Source organism: Mesoplodon bidens (genome assembly GCF_964165515.1).
Source record: "Mesoplodon bidens genome assembly, chromosome: 4".
NCBI lineage: Eukaryota > Metazoa > Chordata > Mammalia > Artiodactyla > Ziphiidae > Mesoplodon > Mesoplodon bidens.
Genome location: NC_138160.1, coordinates 141,870,052 through 141,892,019, shown reverse-complemented (window position 1 = coordinate 141,892,019; position 21,968 = coordinate 141,870,052). Strand labels below are relative to the sequence as shown.

The following is a 21,968-nucleotide window of genomic DNA, read 5'->3' as shown; positions in this document are numbered from 1 at the left end:
GAGTCTTTTCACAGTGTACCCTTGGGAAACAAAGACCTTTAAGTATCACATCTTGCAACCTGGAGATTTCATTTATTCACAAATACACCTCCAGAAGAACTCTCTTCAACCTCATTGGAAACACCCCTATCAAGTACTGCTGCCCAACCCTTGTGCCATCAAATTCCAAGGAATGGACTCTTGGATTCACGTGACACACCTATGACACACCTAAAGAAAGCATCAACCCTGACTGGAGCTGCACATCATCTGGTGACCTGAAAGTAAAGATTTCCCAGAATTGAAGCAGACAAGATTTGATAAGACAGCTTTCCCAAGATATCAGGACCAGGTCTGCTGGAAGTCTGTTGCCAAACCCTTGATGATGACCTAACTCTTCAGATGATAGCCAGTGCTTATTATCTTAATAACATATGGGCTAGATAAAAAGTGCCTGAAGGTTCTCTCTCTTACCCCTTCTTGTTACTCAAATGTGACCTTAGTAGGTTTATTTGGGCACTCTCCCTTTGACATGAGATACTAAACCCAGGAAACCCTGACATTGAGGGAAAAAAGCTGCTGAAACTATACAGAAAACCTGACTCTTGATCAGCAATGCTTTCAGAGAAAAATCTTCATCAAAGGGGGAAAATGTAAAAAATGAATACACAGAAACCTCAAATAGAGTGGGCAGACCAGAAGGGCGAGCTCTCACATCCTGCAATGACAGTAGAGCCCAACAGGAAAGAAGAAAGATACCTCTTCTTTCCTGGCAAGGACTCAGCCAATGAAAAGTCACTGACACTCTGTTTACTACAGCCCTTCCAACTTCCTTTTCTGCTCTATAAAAGCGTTCACCTTCCCTTGCTGTGCGGGAACTTGCAATGTGACTTGCCATGTTGCAGACCATGAGTTGCAGTTCTCCGCTGATCCTGAATAAACTCACCTTTGCTAGAGAAGTATCTTGTAGTCTATTTGTTTCAGGTCAAGAAGGTAAAAGGTTGATTTGCGATCTCTTGTTAACGTAGGCATTAATTGCAAATAGAAACATTTCTATGTACTATTTTAGATGCAAACTATAAACTTTGACTCCTTAGGCATGATATAATGTTCCTCATTATCTCTAATTATATTTTTTTGTTTTAAAGTCTACTTGGGGGGCTTCCCTGGTGGTGCAGTGGTTAAGAATCCGCCTGCCAATGCAGGGGACACGGGTTCAAGCCCTAGTCTGAGAAGATCCCACATGCCGCGGAGCAACTAAGCCTGTGCACCACAACTACTGAGCCTGTGCTCTAGAGCCCGCGAGCCACAACTACTGAAGCGTGCACACCTAGAGCCCGTGCTCCACAACAAGAGAAGCCACCACAACGAGAAGCCTGTGCACCTCAACCAAGAGTAGCCCCGCTTGTCGCAACTAGGGAAAACCTGTGCGCAGCAACCAAGACCCAACACAGCCAAAAGTAAATAAATTAAATAAATAAATAAATAATAAAGTCTATCTTGCTAGATATTTTTATAATCTCCCCAGTTGTGGAATCATACTCCCCTAGACCCCACTGATTCCTCCCATGGTGGCTCCACCTTCTTAACTGAACCCTTTCTCCTTGACATCAGTGTCTAATTTGTACCCATGAGATTTTAATTTGTGGAGATGACTGGCAACACTGCTGGTGGGTGGGCTGAGTCCTGACGTGAAAATGTACACACTTTAAATTAAATACAATAAAACATGACTGAAGACATATTAGGGATTACACTCAGCTATGAATAACAGGAAACACACAGAACCTGCCTGATGTGAGGAAGGTTCTGATGCTACACAGAAGGACTGCATCAGAGCAGTCACTGCACAGTGCAGTAGAGGAACAAACTCTCATGTAGTTCTTTTGGACTGTACCACTGTAACTCTCATAGTGGAATGGGGAGCACATAGTCAGGAGCAGTATAAACAGAACAAGGTGTTTACAAATTAGACCTTATACAAATAAGATCTAGAGAACAGGGCGCTCAGTGCTTCAGAGAATATTCTTAACCATGACAGTCTAAATTTCTTACAAGGTGGACACATGAGAGCTTGCAGGAAAATCCAAACTGTATTGGATCTTTAATGTTGAATTTGGGGACAACTGTAGAAGCCTACAGCTCAGATCAAGTGGAAGTCAAGCAGTCTACAGTGGTTTTGAGTATATACTTGACTGATAGGGAAAATAATGTGGAAAACAGGCTGGAAGCAAGTGTCTACAAAGGCCCTATGCTTCTCTCCTTCCATACAGGTGACTTCAAAACCTGACTAAATCATACTTCATTTCTGCATTCCAAGTTTCATGTAAGTTAGGCTTTGGTGACTTCTCACATGGGATCACAAGGCAACACATTCTAGAAAATATAGTTCACAGGACTCATATTAATATAACAGGATCAAGAAGGGACATTGCCAAGTCTAAATTTTATTGTCCTTTCACACGTCTCTCTTCTTAATGTAAATTCCACAGTCCAAATACCAGCCAAAAGAAATGACAGAGTGTAAAGGACAAAAGATGAAGATAATTCACAAGAGACTGCACTATGATAAACTTTGCATACTTACAAGTATATAGCAATTATATATTCCATGGAAAATAGAATAAGGATCTTTAGGTAATAAAAAGATAGTTTTCTGCTAAATAAGGTGGAATGAATATATATATAAAATGAATAAGGCATATCCAGTACTTGCCACAGGAAGCCAGTAGGAAAAAAAAAACCAAACTGGCATTTTTCAATGTCCTTTTCCTTACACGTAACTTACAAAATTAGGTAAAAATTAAACCTACTTGCATTACTAGAAATAAACTTCAATTCATGGTTCCAATAGACTTCAAAATAGACACACAAAAATTCACTAAATGACTAAAAGAAAAAACTACCTATTAATTTTTTAGGAACTCTTGCTTAATGAGTACCTACAAAATTATCTCACTTCAGTGTGTACTCTGAAAACTAATTAGAAATCCATACTATAGAGAATCACTTTAAGAATCAGTCAATTACAAAGAAAATTTATAACATTTCTTTCATGTTGTGAATTTTCAGACAGCATACCCATAGTACTTACATGGAGATAATTTCTTTCCAGTGCAGTTTTCATATGACTTTGAAAATATTTGTTAAAATGGAAAAGTTTCCCTTATTTTTCAGTTACAAGGTTTCTATCGCATGTACACTTTCACATGGTTTTGTAAGGATGTGGGGCCGGTGAAGGTTTTCCTACATAGTTTACATTCAATACAATTCTCTCCAGTGCAAGTTCTTTCGTGGCTTTCCAAGGAAATGGGACTGAGGGCTTTCCCACATTCCTTACATATATACTGTTTCTCTCTAGTGTGCACTCTCATGTGTCCTTGGAAACATGTGATATATGAAGGCTTTCCCAAATTCCTTATATTCAGTTTGTCTAGTACAAGTTCTTTCATGTATCTGAATATAACAGAGAGTGCTGAAAGCTTTGCCATACTGTTTGCAAAAATAGGGTTTCTCTCCAGTGTGAGCTCCTTTATGTATCTGGAATGAACTGGGACAAATAAAGGCTTTCACACATTCCTTACATTCATAGTGCTATTCTCCATTATCAGTTTTTTCATGGTTTTGAAAAGAACTGGGACAACTGAAGGCTTTACTACAAGTTTTACATTGATAGGGTTTCTCTCCAGTGTGAGTGTTTTTATGTGCTTGTAAAGAACTAGGACAATCAAAGCCTTTCCCACAATTCTTACATTTGCAAGGTCCATCACCAGTATGCGTTATCATGTGTCTTTGAACATTTGAGGGATAAATAAAGGCCTTTCCACATTCCTTACATTCATAGGGTTTCTCTCCAGTATAAGTTCTTTCGTGTTTTCGAATGGAACTGAGATAAGTGAAGGCTTTACCACATTGCTTACATTCATAGGGCCTCTCCCCAGTATGACTTTTTTCATGTATTTGATGACAACATAGAAAACTGAAGGCCTTACCACATTCCTTACACTTATATGGCTTTTCTCCACTGTGAGTCCTTTCATGACAACAAAAGTAATTGGGACAATCAAAGACTTTCCCACAGTCTTTACATTTACAAGGTCCATCTCCAGTATGCTTCATCATGTGTCTTTGAAATTTGGCAAGAGAACTGAAGGCTTTCCCACATTCCTTACATACATAGGGTTTCTGTCCAGAATGAGTCCTCTCATGTTTTCGACAGGAATTTGGACAACTGAAAGCTTTACCACAATTTTTACATTTATAGGGCTTTTCTCCACTGTGTCTCCTTTCATGACTTCGAAAGGATCTGGAATAACTGAAGGCTTTACCACATTGCTTACATTCATAGGGTTTCTCTCCAGTATGAGTTCTCTCATGCTTTCGAAAGGAACTTGAACAACTAAAGGTTTTACCACATTTTTTACATTCATAGGGCTTTTCTCCCGTATGTGTCCTTTCATGTCTTCGAATGTAACTGGCACAACTGAAGGCTTTACCACACTGCTTGCATTCATATGGTTTCAATCCACTATGAGTTCTCTCATGTTTTATAAAGTAACTAGGACAATTGAAAGCTTTACCACATTGCTTACATTTATAAGGTTTCTCTCCAGTGTGCGTTATTTCATGAATTCGACAGTATCTGAGAGAACTGAGGGCTTTACCACAGTGCTTACATCTATAGGGTTTCTCTCCAGTATGAGTTCGTTCATGTTTTTGAAAGTTGTGGTGATATCTGAAGGCTTTTCCACATCTTTTACACTCATAGGGCTTCTCTCCAGTGTGAATCCTTTCATGCCTTCGAATAGACTGGCGAAGCTTGAAGGACTTCCCACATTTCTTACACTCATAGGGTTTCTCCCCAGTGTGAATCTTCTCATGGGTATGTCTGGATTGACGATGCTTGAAGGCTTTCCCACATTCCTTGCATTTATATGGCTTCTCCTCATATTCCTGATACTCACGTGGTTTGGGTGTAGTGCGAGATGTCATGTGCCTATTAAAGGATGAATGACGCATGAAGACTCGTCCACATACACTGAATTCACATAGTTTTATTCCAGTTTTCTTTTTCTGATTATGATTTGAAATTTGGCTAAATGTTTCCCCATACTGACTACCTTCTTTATTTTTACAGAGTCTCTCTACCATATGACTGCTGTAAAAAATAAGAAGCATATTATTAATGAATTGTTTACTAATTATGTTTAGTAATAGTTATGACAATGAAAATTTTACCATTTTAAAGGAAAGTACACATTTTCTGCACGTTCTGATTGAAAGTGAACTTACTAAAGCTCTGCAAGATAATCATAGCAATTATCAAAACAGTAATATTCATAAATGGTGATTCTGAATACTGATTCCAAGTGTACTATTTTTCAAACACTCAACATTTAAGACACATTTGAGAAAAAAGGTTTGATGCAAAAATTCTAAGATTCATTAACTTTAAGGCTGGGCTGATTTGTTTTACTTCTTTGTTTTACAGTGTCATGGCATAAACAATCTTGAGAAAGAAGAAAGAAGCTAGAGGAATCAGGCTCCCTGACTTCAGACTATACTACAAAGCCACAGTAATCAAAACAGTATGGTACTAGCACAAAAGCAGACCATAGATCAATGGAAAAGGATAGAAAGCCCAGAAATAAACTCATGCACTTATGGTCAATTAATCTATGACAAAAAAAGGCAAGAATATACAATAGAGAAAAGACAGTCTCTTCAACAAGTGGTGTTGGTAAAACTGGACAGCCACATGTAAAAGAATGAAACTAGAACATTCTCTAACACCATATACAAAAATAAACTCAAAATGGATTAAAGACCTAAATGTAAGACTGGATACTGTAAAACTCCTAGAGGAAAACATAGGCAGAACACTCTTTGACATAAATCGCAGCAATATTTTTTTTGGATCTGTCTCCTAGAGTAATGGAAACAAAAGCAAAAATAAACAAATGGAACCTAATGGAATTTAAAAGCTTTTGCACAGCAAAGGAAACCATAAACAAAATGAAAAGACAACCCACTGAATAGGAGAGAGTATCTGCAAACGATGCAACTGACAAGGGATTAATTTCCAAAATATACAAATAGCTCATACAGCTCAATATCAAAACACCAAAGGACCCAATCAAAAAATGGGCAGAAGACTGAAATAGACATTTCTCCAAAGAAGACACACAGATGGCCAACAGGCATGTGAAAAGATGCTCCACACCACTAATTATCAGAGAAATGCAAATCAAAACTACAAGGTATCACCTCACACTGGCCAGAATGGCCATCATTAAAAAGTCTAAGAACTATAAATGCTGGAGGGGGTGTGGAGAAAAGGGAACCCTCCTACACTGTTGGTAGGAATGTTAATTGGTGCAGCCACTCTGGAGAACAGTATGGAGGAGGTTCCATAAAAAAGTAAAAATAGAATTACCATATGATCCAGCAATCCCACTCCTGGGCATATATCTGGAAAAGACAAAAACTCTAATTCGAAAAGAAGCATGCACCCAGTATTCATAGCAGCACTATTTACAACACCCAAGACATGGAAGTAACCTAAATGTCCATCACGGATGAATGGATAAAGAAAATGTGGTATCACTTACATGTGGAATCCAAAAAAATGATACAAATGAACTTATTTATAAAACAGAAATAGACTCACAGACATAGAAAACAAACTTATGGTTACCAAAGGGAAAAGAGTGGGAAGGGATAAATTGGAAATTTGGGATTAACAGATACACACTACTCTATATAAAACAGATAAACAATAAAGACTTGTTGTATAGCACAGGGAACTATATTCAATATCTTGGAATACCCTATAATGGAAAAGAATTGGAAAGAGAATGGATATATATATATATATATATATATATATATATATATATATATATATATATATATGTATAACTGAATCACTTTGCTATACACCTGAAACTAACACAACATTGTAAATCAACTGTACTTGAATAAAAAAAAATGTCATGGGGCTTCCCTGGTGGTGCACTGGTTGAGAGTCCGCCTGCCAATGCAGGGGACACAGGTTCGTGCCCTGGTCCGGGAAGATCCCACATGCCATGGAGCGGCTGGGCCCGTGAGCCATGGCCGCTGAGCCTGCGTGTCTGGAGCCTGTGCTCCGCAACAGGAGAGGCCACAACAGTGAGAGGCCCGCGTACCGCAAAAAAAAAAAAAAAAAAAAAAGGAAATGTGAGCTCCTATCAACAAAAAAAAATGTCATGGCATACTAACATTCTGTCACGGGACATTGTTTTCTCATGTGAGTATACCTCACCTTAGATTTGTCTCATGATTTTCATACTGATCTTCAGTATCAGGGTCTTCCCATTTTTCTCCTAAAATGCAGACCAACAACAAAAAAAATCATTGTAAGTTATAAAATATCAGAGAAAAGTTGTTACATGACAGGTCCATGTTGAACTATGCCCAGGCCTGGTTTATTTACTAATGTAGTCCCTTTCCACATTTCACCTCTTGAAAGTGTTGATGAGCAAGCAACACTGGTTCTCTAATTGACTAAGTAATTAAGTAAGAATGTCATCATCCCTACCTATTGAGGTCAAGTTCTTAAAGGTTTCCTGCATCACATCTCTGTAGAGTTTCTTCTGGGATAGATCCAGCAGAGCCCACTCCTCTGTGGTGAACTTCACACTCACATCCTCAAAGGTCACTGAATCCTAAAACATCCCAAAGACGTATGTGAGAGAATGGACAGAATGAAGAGCACCAGCAATCTATATTCAATTCATAGGAGGTTCACATACGACTCTGTGGTCTCCAAACATTTGTTCTATAACTTTGTCATTAGAACTCTCACTCTATGGTGACACTCCCTCATGAATTCAAGAGCATCATGAACACAAGGAATTTACTGCTACATTTGTATTGTGATCACTTCAAGTTTTTATTCCTCTCTGTCAAGACATAGAGCACCTTGGAGAAATAAGAGAAACTTGCTATACAGATGAAAGAAATAATCAATTTTAAGCACACCAGTTCATTCTGATAAAAACTTTCTCATTCCCTCTTTAGTACCCACCATATCGTGCAGCACTATACGAGCACAGGTTCACATCTGCATGAGGTTTTAACAAATAACAACACGGTGAAGAACTGGAAGATTTTCTTTCTATTCTCATCATCAGACATGAGGCCAAAAGTCCTGTGGAAATCCAACCTGTAACAAGATCCAGCTAGTCATATTGTCCTGAAGTACTCCAGGCTAATAGAAGTAGTCAGATCCAGGTGGGTGAATGAAAATATTCTTGTGGAGGAGTATAAATTAAAATTTATATAATATTTATCACATACTCAGTTTTGCTTTCCTTTCTCTATCTCATTTCATGGGGCTAGGAAGTTATTCAGAGTCAGAGCCGAGGCATGAGGAGGAAAACAGGACAACTCACACCTCCACAAAATCCCTATATCCATGTGCCTTGGGATGGCTTCTGAACAATTTTTAGAACACCATACTGAGATGATAAGATCACAGAAGACCTCTTTTCGGCAGAATCATACAACTATAATCTGAGCCTTGATGACCTTGAGGAACAGGTTAAGACAAAGTTTGCAAGGGCTTCATTAAAATCTTCAATGGTTTCATGGTGAATTTGCACAAATTATAAAAATACATGAAGAGTTCAACTGTGCTTTCTCAAAAAAACAAAAAAACAAAAAAAACCACAAAACCCTTTTCTCTTATATCAGCAAGTGATACCTGACCAGCCACTCTAGAGGCTGTCCTCCCACCTTCTCTCATTTCTGAGCTCCTAGGTGGGGCACAGCAGCATGATAGCCCATCCTAGGTATAGGAATTCCCCAGTGGCATAAGTTCCTAAATGCTGGTCCCTGAAAGAGACCAATTACCCATTGATGTCCATGTGAAGGAAACAGAAAAAAGGCTCCCATCCATCAATTCTGATGCTAGAATTAGCTTGTTTGGTAGAGCAACATCAACGAAGGAACACCTCTCTTGTTGTGGGTCCAGGGAGTAAGAGGAGCCGCCTAGGGTAGCCCTAATTACTCTTTCTTCACTGGAATAACAGCACTTGCTCATAACAAAGTCCAACTACCTAGTGTGCAAAAGACAGTGAACATTAGCAGGCCCAAGACTGCTTAGCCTTAGAAATGCTTGCTCACAAATTTCATCTTTCACTAGTATCTGGGATCTGTGATTTTGGGAGTAAGCCAACCAACCTTACAGATAAAAGTGCCTCAGTGAGCCTAAAGTGTATATAGTAAACTCCTATTTTCCTTTGGAGAGTGGTAATTTTGTGTCATGTTCAGCAGAAGGTGCCTACCTGATCAGTACCCACCTCCCTAAACAACTATGGGCACTGAGTCTCTAATCTGTTACTTGGAGAACTGAGCCCATCCTACATGGTAACACCAAGAGACAATATTTGAGAGCTTGCTTCTGGTTTCCTCCACACCAAATTTAATTCAATACTAAACAAGACTAATACAAAATTTTTAATGATCCTCATGTAAAAAAATATTTTTAAATTATTGGGTAATGTCAAAGTAGACTGATGTAAGTAAAATGATGGCATGTGTTCTTAGAAAGAATTCAGCATCGCCCGGATGTCATGTCTCCCAAATGATACATTTATTAAATTTCGCAAATACCTAAAACAGTTTTTAGGACTCGATAAAAACTACTCCTCCAAACCTAATACAAAGAAGGAAGGTCCAAAAATGGACAAAGTTTTCTATGGAAAAACATGGCAGTCTACCTAACACACCTCTATGGTAATTCAGACGATACAAGTATTAGCAGAAAGAAAAACAAACAGAACAAAGGAAAGGAAAAGTGTCTTCCATAGACCAGCATTTAATATGGAAAGTTGTTCAAGGACAGAACAGGAGAGTAGTGGCAAATATCATGAACCCATGACTACATAAGGGACAAACTATTATCCAGTTGGAAAAATGAAGCATATTTCCCTCCATTCCATAGACAATAGCCTCCTCATTGTGGATTTAAATGTGAAAGATAAAACTAGGCCACTTTTAGAAGTCACAGGTAAATGTTTTAATGAAAGAAGAATAGAAAGAGTATCTCATATAAGCAAAAGAATGATCTATACAGCCAGAGACAAACTCAAATATATTAAAATTAAGGTAGTTAAAAGATACATAAAAAGGAAAATATCTGCAATGCACACAGATATAAAAATAGAAAAGGGCTACTTTGTGGAGTTAAAATGAACAGACAATTTTAAAATGGAAAAAGAAGCAAAACATATTTAACAGATATGTAAAGGATAATATATGAAAAAATGTCCATCACCTTGGCAACTGGGTAATAGGACACTAATATGTCCAGTAAATCCCATTTCACAGTGATTAGAACAAAACTTAGTCAATTTAATAATCCCAAGTGTTGGGACTTCCTTGGTGGTGCAGTGGTTAAGAATCTGCCTGCCAGTGCAGGGGAACAGGTTCAATCCCTGGTCTGGGAAGATCCCACATGCCACGGAGCAACTAAGCCTGTGCGCCACAACTACTGAGCCTGCATGCCACAACTACTGAAGCCTGCACGCCCTAGAGCCCTGCTCCACAACAAGAGAAGCCACTGCAATGAGAAGCCTGTGCACTGCAATGAAGAGTAGCCCCCACTTGCCACAACTAGAGAAAGCCCGCACGCAGCAACAAAGACCCAAAGCAGCCAAAAAAAAAAGGAAGAAGAAAAAGAAAATCCCAAGTGTTGAAGACCATTGGGGAAAAAAATCATTAAATTATGCACAAATGGAGGAATGGCCAAGTGATATACTCCATTGCTATTTCCTGTGAATATGAACTTGATCACTATTTACAGCCCAGCAATTTCCAACAATGTCCACAGAATTTATTGCATAGTTGCACTTGGAGAGATATACAAGGGTGACATACACTAATATCAACAGATCTGAAGGTTTTATCAATAAAACAGTAAAGCAAAGAGTACTGCAAAAAGTGCAGCATGTTACCTATTCTATAACTGTTATGGTCTCCTGCACAGACAGATGAAGCCTCGCCCGAGATTTAGTTCAGATGCCGGCACTGATGATAACATATACACACCTAAAGAGCATGAAAGGGGTTTCTTACTTCTATAATGGAAGTGTTTGGGAAAAGGAAAGGAAGCCTCTGAAGATGGTGAAAAATGCCTTGAGACATCAAGGAAAGAAGGAAAGGAGCCTGGCCTGGGTTTTTTATTGAGCTTAGGGGATGGGCTAGGGTGAGAATTCAAGTACACGAGCAAGGCCTTCTGTGGATTCAATCACTTGCCAGAACCAAAGGAAGGGACACTGAGGCTTTCCTATCACCATGTACAGATGTGGGCACAAGCAGATGAAAGAAAGAGGAAGGAAGTAAGGTTTAAAGTTGTTAGCACTCAAACATCAAAAAAAGGAGTCAGAGACTTCTTATCTATGGTCTGGTATCTAAGGAGCTTGGAAGTCAGCTTCTGGTGCCTTCTAGTCCTCAGAAGGAAAAAAGCCAAGAAACTTAAAAACAACAACTCTTCCACCAGAGAACTGAGGTCACAGGGTAAACTGCTGTCTCCAAATTAGAAATAGAAACAAAAAAGTATACCCAGACACCTGAAACTAAAACAATATTGTAAATCAACTGTACTCCAATAAAAATTTTTAAATAAAATTGGAACAATACAGAGAAGGTCAGCAGGATGACATGCAAATTAATGAAGTGTTCCATATTTTTATAAAAATACTGAATCACTATGCTGTATACCTGAAACTAATATAATACTGTAAATCAACTGTAAAAATAAACAAATAAAAAAATATATATATACCCAGAATAGTCTCTTCTTTTTAACAAGGCCTGTCCTGAAAACAATCTATTTCACAAGCATGCAACTAACTGAGATTTTGCTACAGCCTAACTGACCTGTAGGTGTAGGGAAATAGCCAACGTGAGTCTCTTTTAGCATTTTCTGCTCTCAAAGGTGGGGGCACCTCTGAGGATAATACTGTTTTTTTCCCCTCCTAACAACAAATACGTGGTGTCCCAATGCCACTTCTCCAACTCTCTTGTCACCAAACAGATGTCCAACAGTTCAATTCAATTCTAACACTAACTCACATATGTTACACTCTATAGATTTAAGAGCTCAGTACTAGACAACGTCTCTACTTCAGATGCCAGACACAAATGGCATGCCTTGGTTACCAACATTTCTACTCAGCCGTCTACAACTCATAGATTTCCTTGACACACCATCGGGTTTCGTAATTTACTTAAAACAAAAGACACTCTATCACCCTTATTACTCAAGTCATTCCAAGGACTTCAAAAGGTTTTTGCTAGGAACGCGGGACAAAGACCAAACATCTTTCTCATTTTATCACAGAAAGTCAAACCCAGAGATACAGGATCACTAAAAGATTGAGATCAAATCAGTGTTCTAGAGAATACTTCCCCTCTGCCCACATCTACTTCTACATCAACTGGCCTCTTGTTTAATATAAATGGACTATACAGAAAGACCCAGATGCTTTCCGGTAACATCAAGAAGGTAAGGATGTCCCCTCTCACCATTCCTTTATCAATCTTATACTGGAATTTTTAGCTAATGCAATCAGACAGGAAAAGTAAATAAAAAGGATAAAAAATGAGAAGAAATAAAACTGCCTTGGCTGGCATATGACAAGACTGTCTTTGGAGAAAACCTCAAAGAATTCCAAGAGCAAAAAAAAAAAGACCTTGAACTACTAAGAGAGTAGAGGAAGGTTGAAGATTAAAATGTTAACATGCACAAGTCAAGTGCTTTCCTACAGATCCACACATAATAGTGAACTCAACTTTGACGAAGGACCAAAGGCAATTAAATACAAAAAATTTAGTCTTTTCAACAAATAATGCTGGAAAAACTGGATATCCACATGCAGAATGAAGAAATGAATCTAGACAGAGATTTAAAACCTTTCATAAAAATTAACCCAAAATGGATCACAGTACTTAGTGTAAAATGTAGAACTACAACACTCCAAAAAGATAACATATGAGAAAATCTAGGTGACCTTGGTTTTGGTGATTAATTTTTAGATACAAAAGCAAATGCGGGGCTTCCCTGGTGGCGCAGTGGTTGAGAGTCCGCCTGCCGATGCAGGGGACACGGGTTCGTGCCCCGGTCTGGGAGGATCCCACATGCCGCGGAGCGGCTGGGCCCGTGAGCCATGGCTGTTGAGCCTGCGCGTCCGGAGCCTGTGCTCCGCAACGGGAGAGGCCACAACAGTGAGAGGCCCGCATACCACAAAAAAAATAAATAAATAAAATAAAATAAAAGCAAATGCAAGATCCAAAAGATAAAAATAACTTTGACTCCATTAAAACGAAAAACTCCTGCTCAGTGAAACACAGTGTTAAGAGAATGAAAACACAAGCCACAGACTGGCAGAAAATCCTTGGAAATCATCTGTATGATAAAGCACTGGTATCCAAAACATCCAAAGGACTCTTAAAACTGAACAAAAAGAAGACAACCTAATTAAAAATGAGCAAAAGATCTGAACACACATTTTATTGACGATATACAGATGGTAAATAAGCACGTGAAAAAATTCTTATTACCAGGAAACTGAAAATAAAAGAATGAGATATCACCCGACACTTCCTACAATGCCTAAAATTACAAAACTTCAGAACACCAAATAATGGCAAAGATGAAGAGCTGGTGGTAATGGAAAATGGAAATCTGGTGGATTTTTGATGTGCATCTTGAGAAGCCATTAGTGGAAAACTAAACCTCTCAGAAAATAGAAATTAAACAGCTGGTGGTGCTTTTGAGGATAAGCTTGATTGGAAGATGAAAGAATGTGGAAATATTTAAAGGAGCAAAAAGTCTGAAATTATTTAAAATATATTGGAAAAAAACACTCTTCTGTTTTCAACACCAAAGGCTGTCCTTTGATGAGATCAATTTAATAAAAGTGATAAGTATCTAGTCAACATAACTGAGAAAAGAGGGAAGACAGAAATTACTCATATCAGAAATGAAAGAAGGGGGAAATGAACATGAAAAAGGACCTGACACCATCCAATATCCATTTATGATGACAAACTAATAATAGAGGGGAACTCTCTCTTTTTGAGAAAGAACATTTACATGACACCTGTAGCTAACATCATACTTAGTGGTGGGAAACTAGATGCTTTACTGGTAAGACAGGAATGGAACAGAGCAAGGAGATTCCTCTCACCATTCCTATTCAACACTGTACTACAAACACACACACACACACACACACACACATAAAAATAAAAACAAAACACATTGTACTAGAAGCCCTAGTCAATGCAGTAAGAAAAGGAAATAAAAGATATACAGATTGGGAAGCAAGAAATAAAACTGTCTTTGTTCTATATGACATGATTGTCTACGTAAAATATCTGAAAGAATCTACAACAGAGATTACTCTTGGAATTAATAAGAGCAGAGCAAGGTTGAAGGATACCAAAGGAATAAGGTATCAAGCCATGAAAACACATGGAGGAACCCAAAAGGGACTTCCCTGGTGGTCCAGTGGTTAAGACTCCGTGCTCCCAATGCAGGGGACATGGGTTCGATCCCTGGTCGGGGAAGTATGATTCCCCATGCCGTGCGGCCGAATTAAAAAAAAAAAAAAGTATACTGCTAAGTGAAAGAAGCTAATCTCACAAAGCTACACACTGTATGATTCCAAGTATGTGACAATCTGGAAAAGACAAAACTATGAGCCAAGAAAAAAATCTCTGATTGTGAAGGATTTGAGGGTTCAAGGGAAGAATGAATGAATAGGTTGGGCATAGATAATTTTTAGGGAAATGAAACTATGCTATAGGATACAGAAATGAAATGAAGGATATATGTTATTAAACATTTGCCAGGATTTATAGATCTTTTAACACAAGGAGTCAATGCTACTGTAAACTGTATACTTTAATGTATCAACATTCACTGAACAATTTTAACAAATGTTCCACACACAAGATTTAAAAATAGTGTAAACTGTGTGGATGCAGACTGGTTATGTGGGAACTCTCTGTACTCTCTATTTTTCTTTTTCTGTAAGCCTAAAATTGCTCTAAAAGAAAACTGAAGTGAATTAGAAAAGAAAAAAGTTGAAGACAGACTCACCCGATGACTGATGACCAAACGGGACACTTTTCATACAACTTTTTTGAACTTATTTCAATAAGCCAGTATGGTGCTCCATGAGCCTGAGACCTGTTAACGGAAGTGAAACTTCAACTGAATGTCATGTTGGAGAGCAGCACCGTATTTTCTGAGAAGTGCCACGGTTACTACCAGTCATGTCTGGGACTCCAACATGGATAAGAGTGTCCTGGTGAGTCCCTATATTGTGGACCTAGTATATGTACAGATGAGAATAACCCTGAATTCTATTTTGGGTATCTCTAAATCAAGAGATCCCAACATTTCTTTTAATACAAAGGGGCAATTCTTAGACATCGTCCAAAAGGCTGTGAATACATGTAGATGGGGCCAATGTTTGGCCAGTATCAAGATGACTCTCTGATGTTTGGTTAGCCGTGTGGTTTGGTCATTTATCAGGGATATTACAAGAGATGAAGAGCAGCAACTTTCCACTGAGCTCATCATGCACGAATGCATATTGTCATCCTTAATGTCTATGCACACCCCAGAGCTATGCATTCAGTTAATCCCAAGAAACTCCCAAGGGAAGTCTCCATCTGGGGGAGTAGTGACCTCTTCCAAGACCACAGCATCCTTTAATGTACTGAAGAGAGAACAGGCCACCCTCCTGCAGGAGGCATAAACCAGGACAGGTTTCGCTCCATCATTGCATGCGGTGGTGCTGCTAGGCATCCCAACCCGATGGGGTGCTAGTTCTAGGGTCAAAAGCACAATGGGCAGCTCAGCAGAGGGTCACAAGCTCAATGTTTATGAGACCCTTTATTTTCTTTTTTTTTTTTCTTTTTGGCTGCGTTGGGTCCTCGTTGCTGTGCGCAGGCTTTCTCTGGTTGCAGCAAGCGGGGACTACTCTTCGTTGTGGTGCGTGGGCTTCTCATTGCGCTGGCTTCTCTTGTTGGGAGCACGGGCTCTAGGTGCACGGGCTTCAGTAGTTGTGGTGCCCAGGCTCTAGAGCACAGGCTCAGTAATTGTGGCACACAGGCTTAGTTACTCTGCGGCATGTGGGATCTTCCCAGGCCAGGGCTCGAACCCGTATCCCTTGCATTGGCAGGCGGATTCTTAACCACTGCACCACGAGGGAAGCCCTGAGACCCTTTATTTTCAAGAGAGCTCGGTGTGTGACAGTCACTGCAGCTCTAATGGCAAAAGTGTGAGGCACAGGGCAGTTTCTTCCATCAGAAGCCTATGGACAATTTAAGGCCATCGTGGGAACTCCAGGAGGTATGAAAGGTCACTAAAAACTCTACAGTGAAGGAGGCTAAGAGGACTCTAACATGAGTTATTGTTATGTATGGCTGTTGTATGGCAATTTAAACACAGTCGTGGTAGGGGTGACCTCAAGGTGGGCAAATTTCCAAGGAATAGCAAATATGGGCTCAAGTAAAATTAGTAAACAAGGAAAACGTTGCCTCCCAACACCAAAAGGACCCAGCAGATCTTGTGGGGGAGCAGCCATCTGATTATCAAAGAATTTTCAAGAACTTGACCAAGGCATGAGGGTCTTATCTTATGCGTGGGTCAATGGCCCATCCACTTCATATGAGCTCCCATTCCAATACTAGTTCTGAATGAGCGTGAAACGAATATCCTCAGAGGAGGACGTTGTTAGTGTGATGTCATACCTGTGTTCCTGGAGCAAAGTGCATGCAGTGCAGATCCTACCTGCAGAGACTGTGAAATGGCAAGGCTGCTGAGGTTCCCTGAGGATAACCAGGTGAAGATGTATCATGTCTCTTCCTCCATGACATATAATTTAAGTAACCCAAACTTAAATCAGTTAAAGCTAATTCCTTTGCTGTGTCACAGTGAGGTTATGGTGTCGCCCCTAATAACTCAGAGGGTCAGGATCTTTGTTGCAGTAGAGGGAGAAGCAGCTGCAGCAGAGGTGCTGCTGATGAGCCCTCTGGTATTTGGAGAGTATACTCAGTCCACCAACTACTGGCTCCCTTCCCTCTCTTCTCTTTCTTTCTCTTTGAAATAACTGCTCTTTAAGAAGCAACCCCTAGGCTCACCTCATTCACGGGGTATAATCGTATTCATAACACCCTAATGTAACAGGGGCTATCTGCTCTCTTGCCTTGTTACAAAAGTCCTTTTACACACACACATACACACACGTGCGCGCGCGCGCATGTGTGTGTGTATATATATATTTTCCCCCCTCTTTGCCGAGCCACTCAGCTTCCAGTATCTTAGCTTCCCGACCAGGGACTGAACCTGGGTCACAGCAGTGAAAGCACCGAGTCCTAACCACTGGACCACCAGAGAATTCCCAGGCCTTCTATATTTTATTAACTGACCTGATTAAGCTGTACTAACTTCACAGAATGCACTAAAGTATTTTACTTTGTCCTCCTAACCTTCATCCCCCACAGCATGATAACCATTAACCAAACCCTAATTCCTAAAAATAACTGCGCTTTTGACTAGCTGTTTTCCAGGGCTAGATGGTATCTACAGATAAGGGTGACTTAGGAGCTGGGACCTCCTGCCTCCTGGGAAAATGCCACAAGATGAAAAACTGCCATCTCACTTCTCCTCCTAGCATAAAAGAAACCTAAACTCTTTTCTGAATTAAGTTGGTTCTTTAGGAAGTTAGTCCACCTTCTCAGTTTGCTGACTTTCAGAATAAAGTCGCTACTCTTGCCCCAACACCTCACCTCTCATTTTATTGGCCTGTCATGCAGCTGTAAGCAGGTAAGTTAGGGGAACCTCAGTGAAAGAGAACCCTGGCTTTCTTGACATAAGAGAAGCCATTTCTGGCCTAAGCCATTTTGTGATCTAAGCCTGGCCACAATGCTTGCCCTTGAACAGGTCTCAGTAATCAATGAACTTAAGGAACAAAGGAATGAAAGAACAGAGAAAAAGTAGTCAAACAATAGTGCAGTGATACAGCAGAGTCCTAGTTCCTCCTCAAGGGATATAGATATATATACAAAATAATATATCTTTGACTTCTGCAGGAACTAAGGCTCCCACCCACGTGGAGGATGGAATGATGATGTTGAGCCTCCTGACTTCATAAACCAAAGCTTGAACTCTGTCGACCTTTGCCCCAATTTTATGCTGAATTCTCCTCTGCTAAATCCCCTTCATGAATATGCATGTACCCTTAGCTTAAAACTTCCCTAATTTGTTGTTCAGGGTGACAGTGCTTTGGGAAAGATCCCCAGTGTTCTCCTTACTTGCTGCAAGTAATAATAAATCCTTCCTTCTCCCAGTCTTTGGCTTGGTTGTGTCTATTGGCTCAACACCCACCAAGAGGTGAACCCAGTTTTTGGGTAACACAGTGAGCAGTATGAGCTTGAACTTGGTAACACTAAGACCCCTCCTAAAGTTGGGGAGACACCAGCCTCAGACACATCTTCACTCCAAACACATAGATGGGTTACACCCAAGACATCCACCCAGAAACACTATAAGGAGGGCCCCATTCCCATACTCCTGCTTCCAAAGGACAAAGAATTACAGAAACTGCCAATTCAGAATCCTCTGTATATAGAACCCAGGGTTGCTGAGAACAACAGTGCCCCACAGGGCAGCACAGCGCACAGGAGGAGACCCCAACAAACAGCAGCTCATGGAGCAGGAGCTTCCAGGCTTTCTTATCAGCCTGTCCAGGTAAGAAGCACTAGGGGAAAAGGGAGGGGTGAGGCTTAAGTTTTCAGTAGTCAAACATCAAATATGTGGATCCCCACCACCCCACCCAAGAACAAAGAGAAGAAAAACGTGCATTCACAATGACTTGGTTTTATATAAAGAAACACTAGCAGGATGATGGAAGTAATCAAAACTGGTTCTTTGCACAGAAGTGGAGTGGGATATGTGGGCAGGGAGTTGTCTTAAGTTAGTTTCCTATCTTAGGGATTTTTTTAACCTTCCCATGAATTATTTATTGAAAAGAAGGAGAAAAAATTTTATATGCCATATTTTGCTATGCTTAATAATTATTCTATATTAACTTTTACATTTAAAAATTAATTTAATTTTAACTTTTCTACATAGGAAACCACACCAAGACTTAATCCTTTAAACAGTAAGGTGTATAAGACTGCAGACTGTAAATAATTTACATATCCCTTTCTAATGAAAAGGACTAGGGCCTTACAGTTTGTCCTTCCACTATATTTCACACTGGTGATGTTTTCAGGAATGAATGGCATACTCTAATACACTAGGACTTGCAAAGTAAGAGCTGAAGTAAACTAAGAATTTCAAATATTTACAGAGGCTTTGAGGACTTTCCTCGTATCAATGAAAATAGAAATTCAATTGTTTTTTTCCCTCACATCCATTAAAATAGGAATTCATTTACCTTAGGAATAGTATAATAGCCTTTTAAATGTCAAATTTCTCTAGGGACAGGCACATACACTAACCTAAAAATGGAAAAAGCACCTGAGAACTTAAATACGCCCATCTCACATCTTGAGGTTCTCTTGCCTAAATGGAATAAAAATCCTATTTGGTTCCACAATTTTCTTGCCTTACATCGTATCTCTCGATCAACTTACATTTTAAAATCCCAAGTGCTGGTGCAAACTAGAGTTAAAGGGCTGCAATATTTAGGACAAAAGAATCCAAATACTGAAATAAAAACAGATAAGCAGGCAGCTTCCCTCAAATTCAGAAGAAAACCCCATTTTCAGAAAGTTGAACATATTCCAGACTTGGTGTCTAAACACTCCAGGTTGAGATGGAACCCCTAGAGTGGGTCAGTCCCTGGTGAAGGAGGGTAGGGACAGGTGAGCAGCCATACGAATGATCTCTGGGAGCTCTACACATCCTCCCCTCTCCTGTAAGCATGGAAGCACTCCCTCCCCCAGGCTTCTCTTGTCACAAGTCAGGAAACTCTCAGCCTGATTCAGTTTAAGGCTCTGACCCAAAGGAACTCCCCAATTCATAAACCTTCTGTCCATGAGACAGAACACCTGATCTTCACAGACTCTCAGTGTGTGCAAATTACACTAATTGCATGTACACTGTGGATGCAAAACTCAAACACTCTGTCTAAAAGTGTCTAGGCCTACGGAACTACAACTACAACCTAAAAAAGGCATCATCCCCACCCCCACGTGCAGGTGCACCGCCAGCTTTCCAAAGCCCTGCATCTTCTCTCACTATAAAGTTTCCTTCTGTGGTGGATGCAAACACGGAGCACACCTGCAAGGGTAAGGCTTCCCAGGAAGAACCAACTAGGTTTCGCAGTACTTCCCTTTCCAACCTCAAGGGGGCCTTAGTGAAGCTCACTGACCACAGGCCTCTACCCTCCCTGGACTTGCTTTGGATCCCTGAGATTTTAAATGACACAAAGCCAGTTTTTGAACAATACAGCAGAATAACTTAAATCCAGTGTTCATGTGGGAAGGAGGAAAGAAAATGGTAAGGTACTTTAGTAGTTCAAGCAGAAAACCCCAAATATCTATTCCATCCAGAATAAAAGATGTCAGTTAATTATTATTTCCATGGCAAGAAATTCATTTGTAAATAATTAACTATACTTGAACACTTTTGGTCTAAGCCCTGCAATTTCATTTGAAAATATCCAAAAGTAAACACAGACCTCAGAAACTTACTACACACGTTCAGGGAAAGAAAGAGTGGAACAAAAATTCTTAACAAATGTAAAGTAATACAAGAATATTTTATCTTCTCTCAGTCACCTCCTTCTTGCCTGTTTGGAACTATTTTATACTGTCCTTATAGCTCTATTGATTAAATACGTAATTTTCCTTTATTGAAAAATGCAGACCAAGTCAGTAAATCTCTTTAAAGTTACAAATCCAGGGAGAGGCAGTGCTGACAGTTTCCACAAAAATAAACTCCACCCAAAGGACTTCCCATAGGATGTATGTGTCCTGTAAGGATTCTGGGGGAGAGGCACAAGGTTTTCATACAATGTACATGATTCCGTGTGGTTATCCGTCTTTCTTCTCATGTAAAACATCCACAGATAAAAAAATAAATAAATCTTTAAGGGCCATCCATGGCTCTGTGGGAAAAGGATAAACAGTTAAAATATTGGGTCGCTCTGAAATGCACCACAGAGGACAAATAGTTGATAGTGATGCTGTGAATCGGAAAAGTGAAGCTAGCTTTGGGAATGAGAGGAGATTTATTGCCAGAGCTAGGCTGGGGAAACAAGAGCTGTGAATTTGAAACACTGCTCTAAAAACCACAACACTCGTAAAAAGAAGAAAACGAGTCCCGCTGACGTGAAAGGAGAGACTGTGGACTCCATAAAGCACAGCTCCTCCCACGCACGATCCCCGGAGACCCAGTCACGACTGTTCCCTGATGATCCTACCTGTGGTCACCGCACAGTCTCGGGGAGACGACAGACTGCGGGCGCAGAGCTGCCCAGAGAGGCTCTGGGGTCAGGGCCCAAGTCGCCGCGCACAGTGACGGGACAGGACGCCCGGGGTTTCAGCTGCCGGCCCCGCCCCCATGCTGCCAGACCGAGGGGACTGAGGTCCGAGCGGAGACACACGCAGCTCGGGTCCGCATACCCCACAGTTGACCGCGGTCAGACCTGGGTCCTGCCAGGGCCGGTTCCGATCAGACCCTCCACCGCGTCTCCACATCGCTGGGCAGCACACTTACCATTTCTAGGTTTCCCTGAGTCCCTCCTATGACTCCCACGACCGCAGCAAAGCACAGCGTGAGGGACACTGCGGCAAAGCCACAGAGACGATTAGGGGCGAGTAGGGATGTTTGCGCCAATGCAGTGCGTGTCCCCACCCACTTTCCCCAACGGGGTTCTTGATTGGATAGTTTGAGAGGCCTCGCCCCCCCA

The 21,968-nt window shown here is 40.3% G+C and overlaps 1 protein-coding gene across 1 annotated transcript; it reads right to left on the bottom strand.

The window, feature by feature from the left end:
* Positions 1-2,436: 2,436 nt before the first annotated feature.
* LOC308616715 (uncharacterized protein) lies at positions 2,437-21,851 on the bottom strand. The gene is made up of 4 exons (XM_081233080.1): positions 21,776-21,851; positions 7,559-7,685; positions 7,283-7,343; positions 2,437-4,975 (listed from the first exon to the last, which is right to left on the bottom strand). The coding sequence occupies exons 1-4, from the start codon at positions 21,776-21,778 to the stop codon at positions 3,574-3,576; spliced, it is 1,593 nt and encodes a 530-aa protein (XP_081089206.1). The 5' UTR covers positions 21,779-21,851; the 3' UTR covers positions 2,437-3,573.
* Positions 21,852-21,968: the final 117 nt, after the last annotated feature.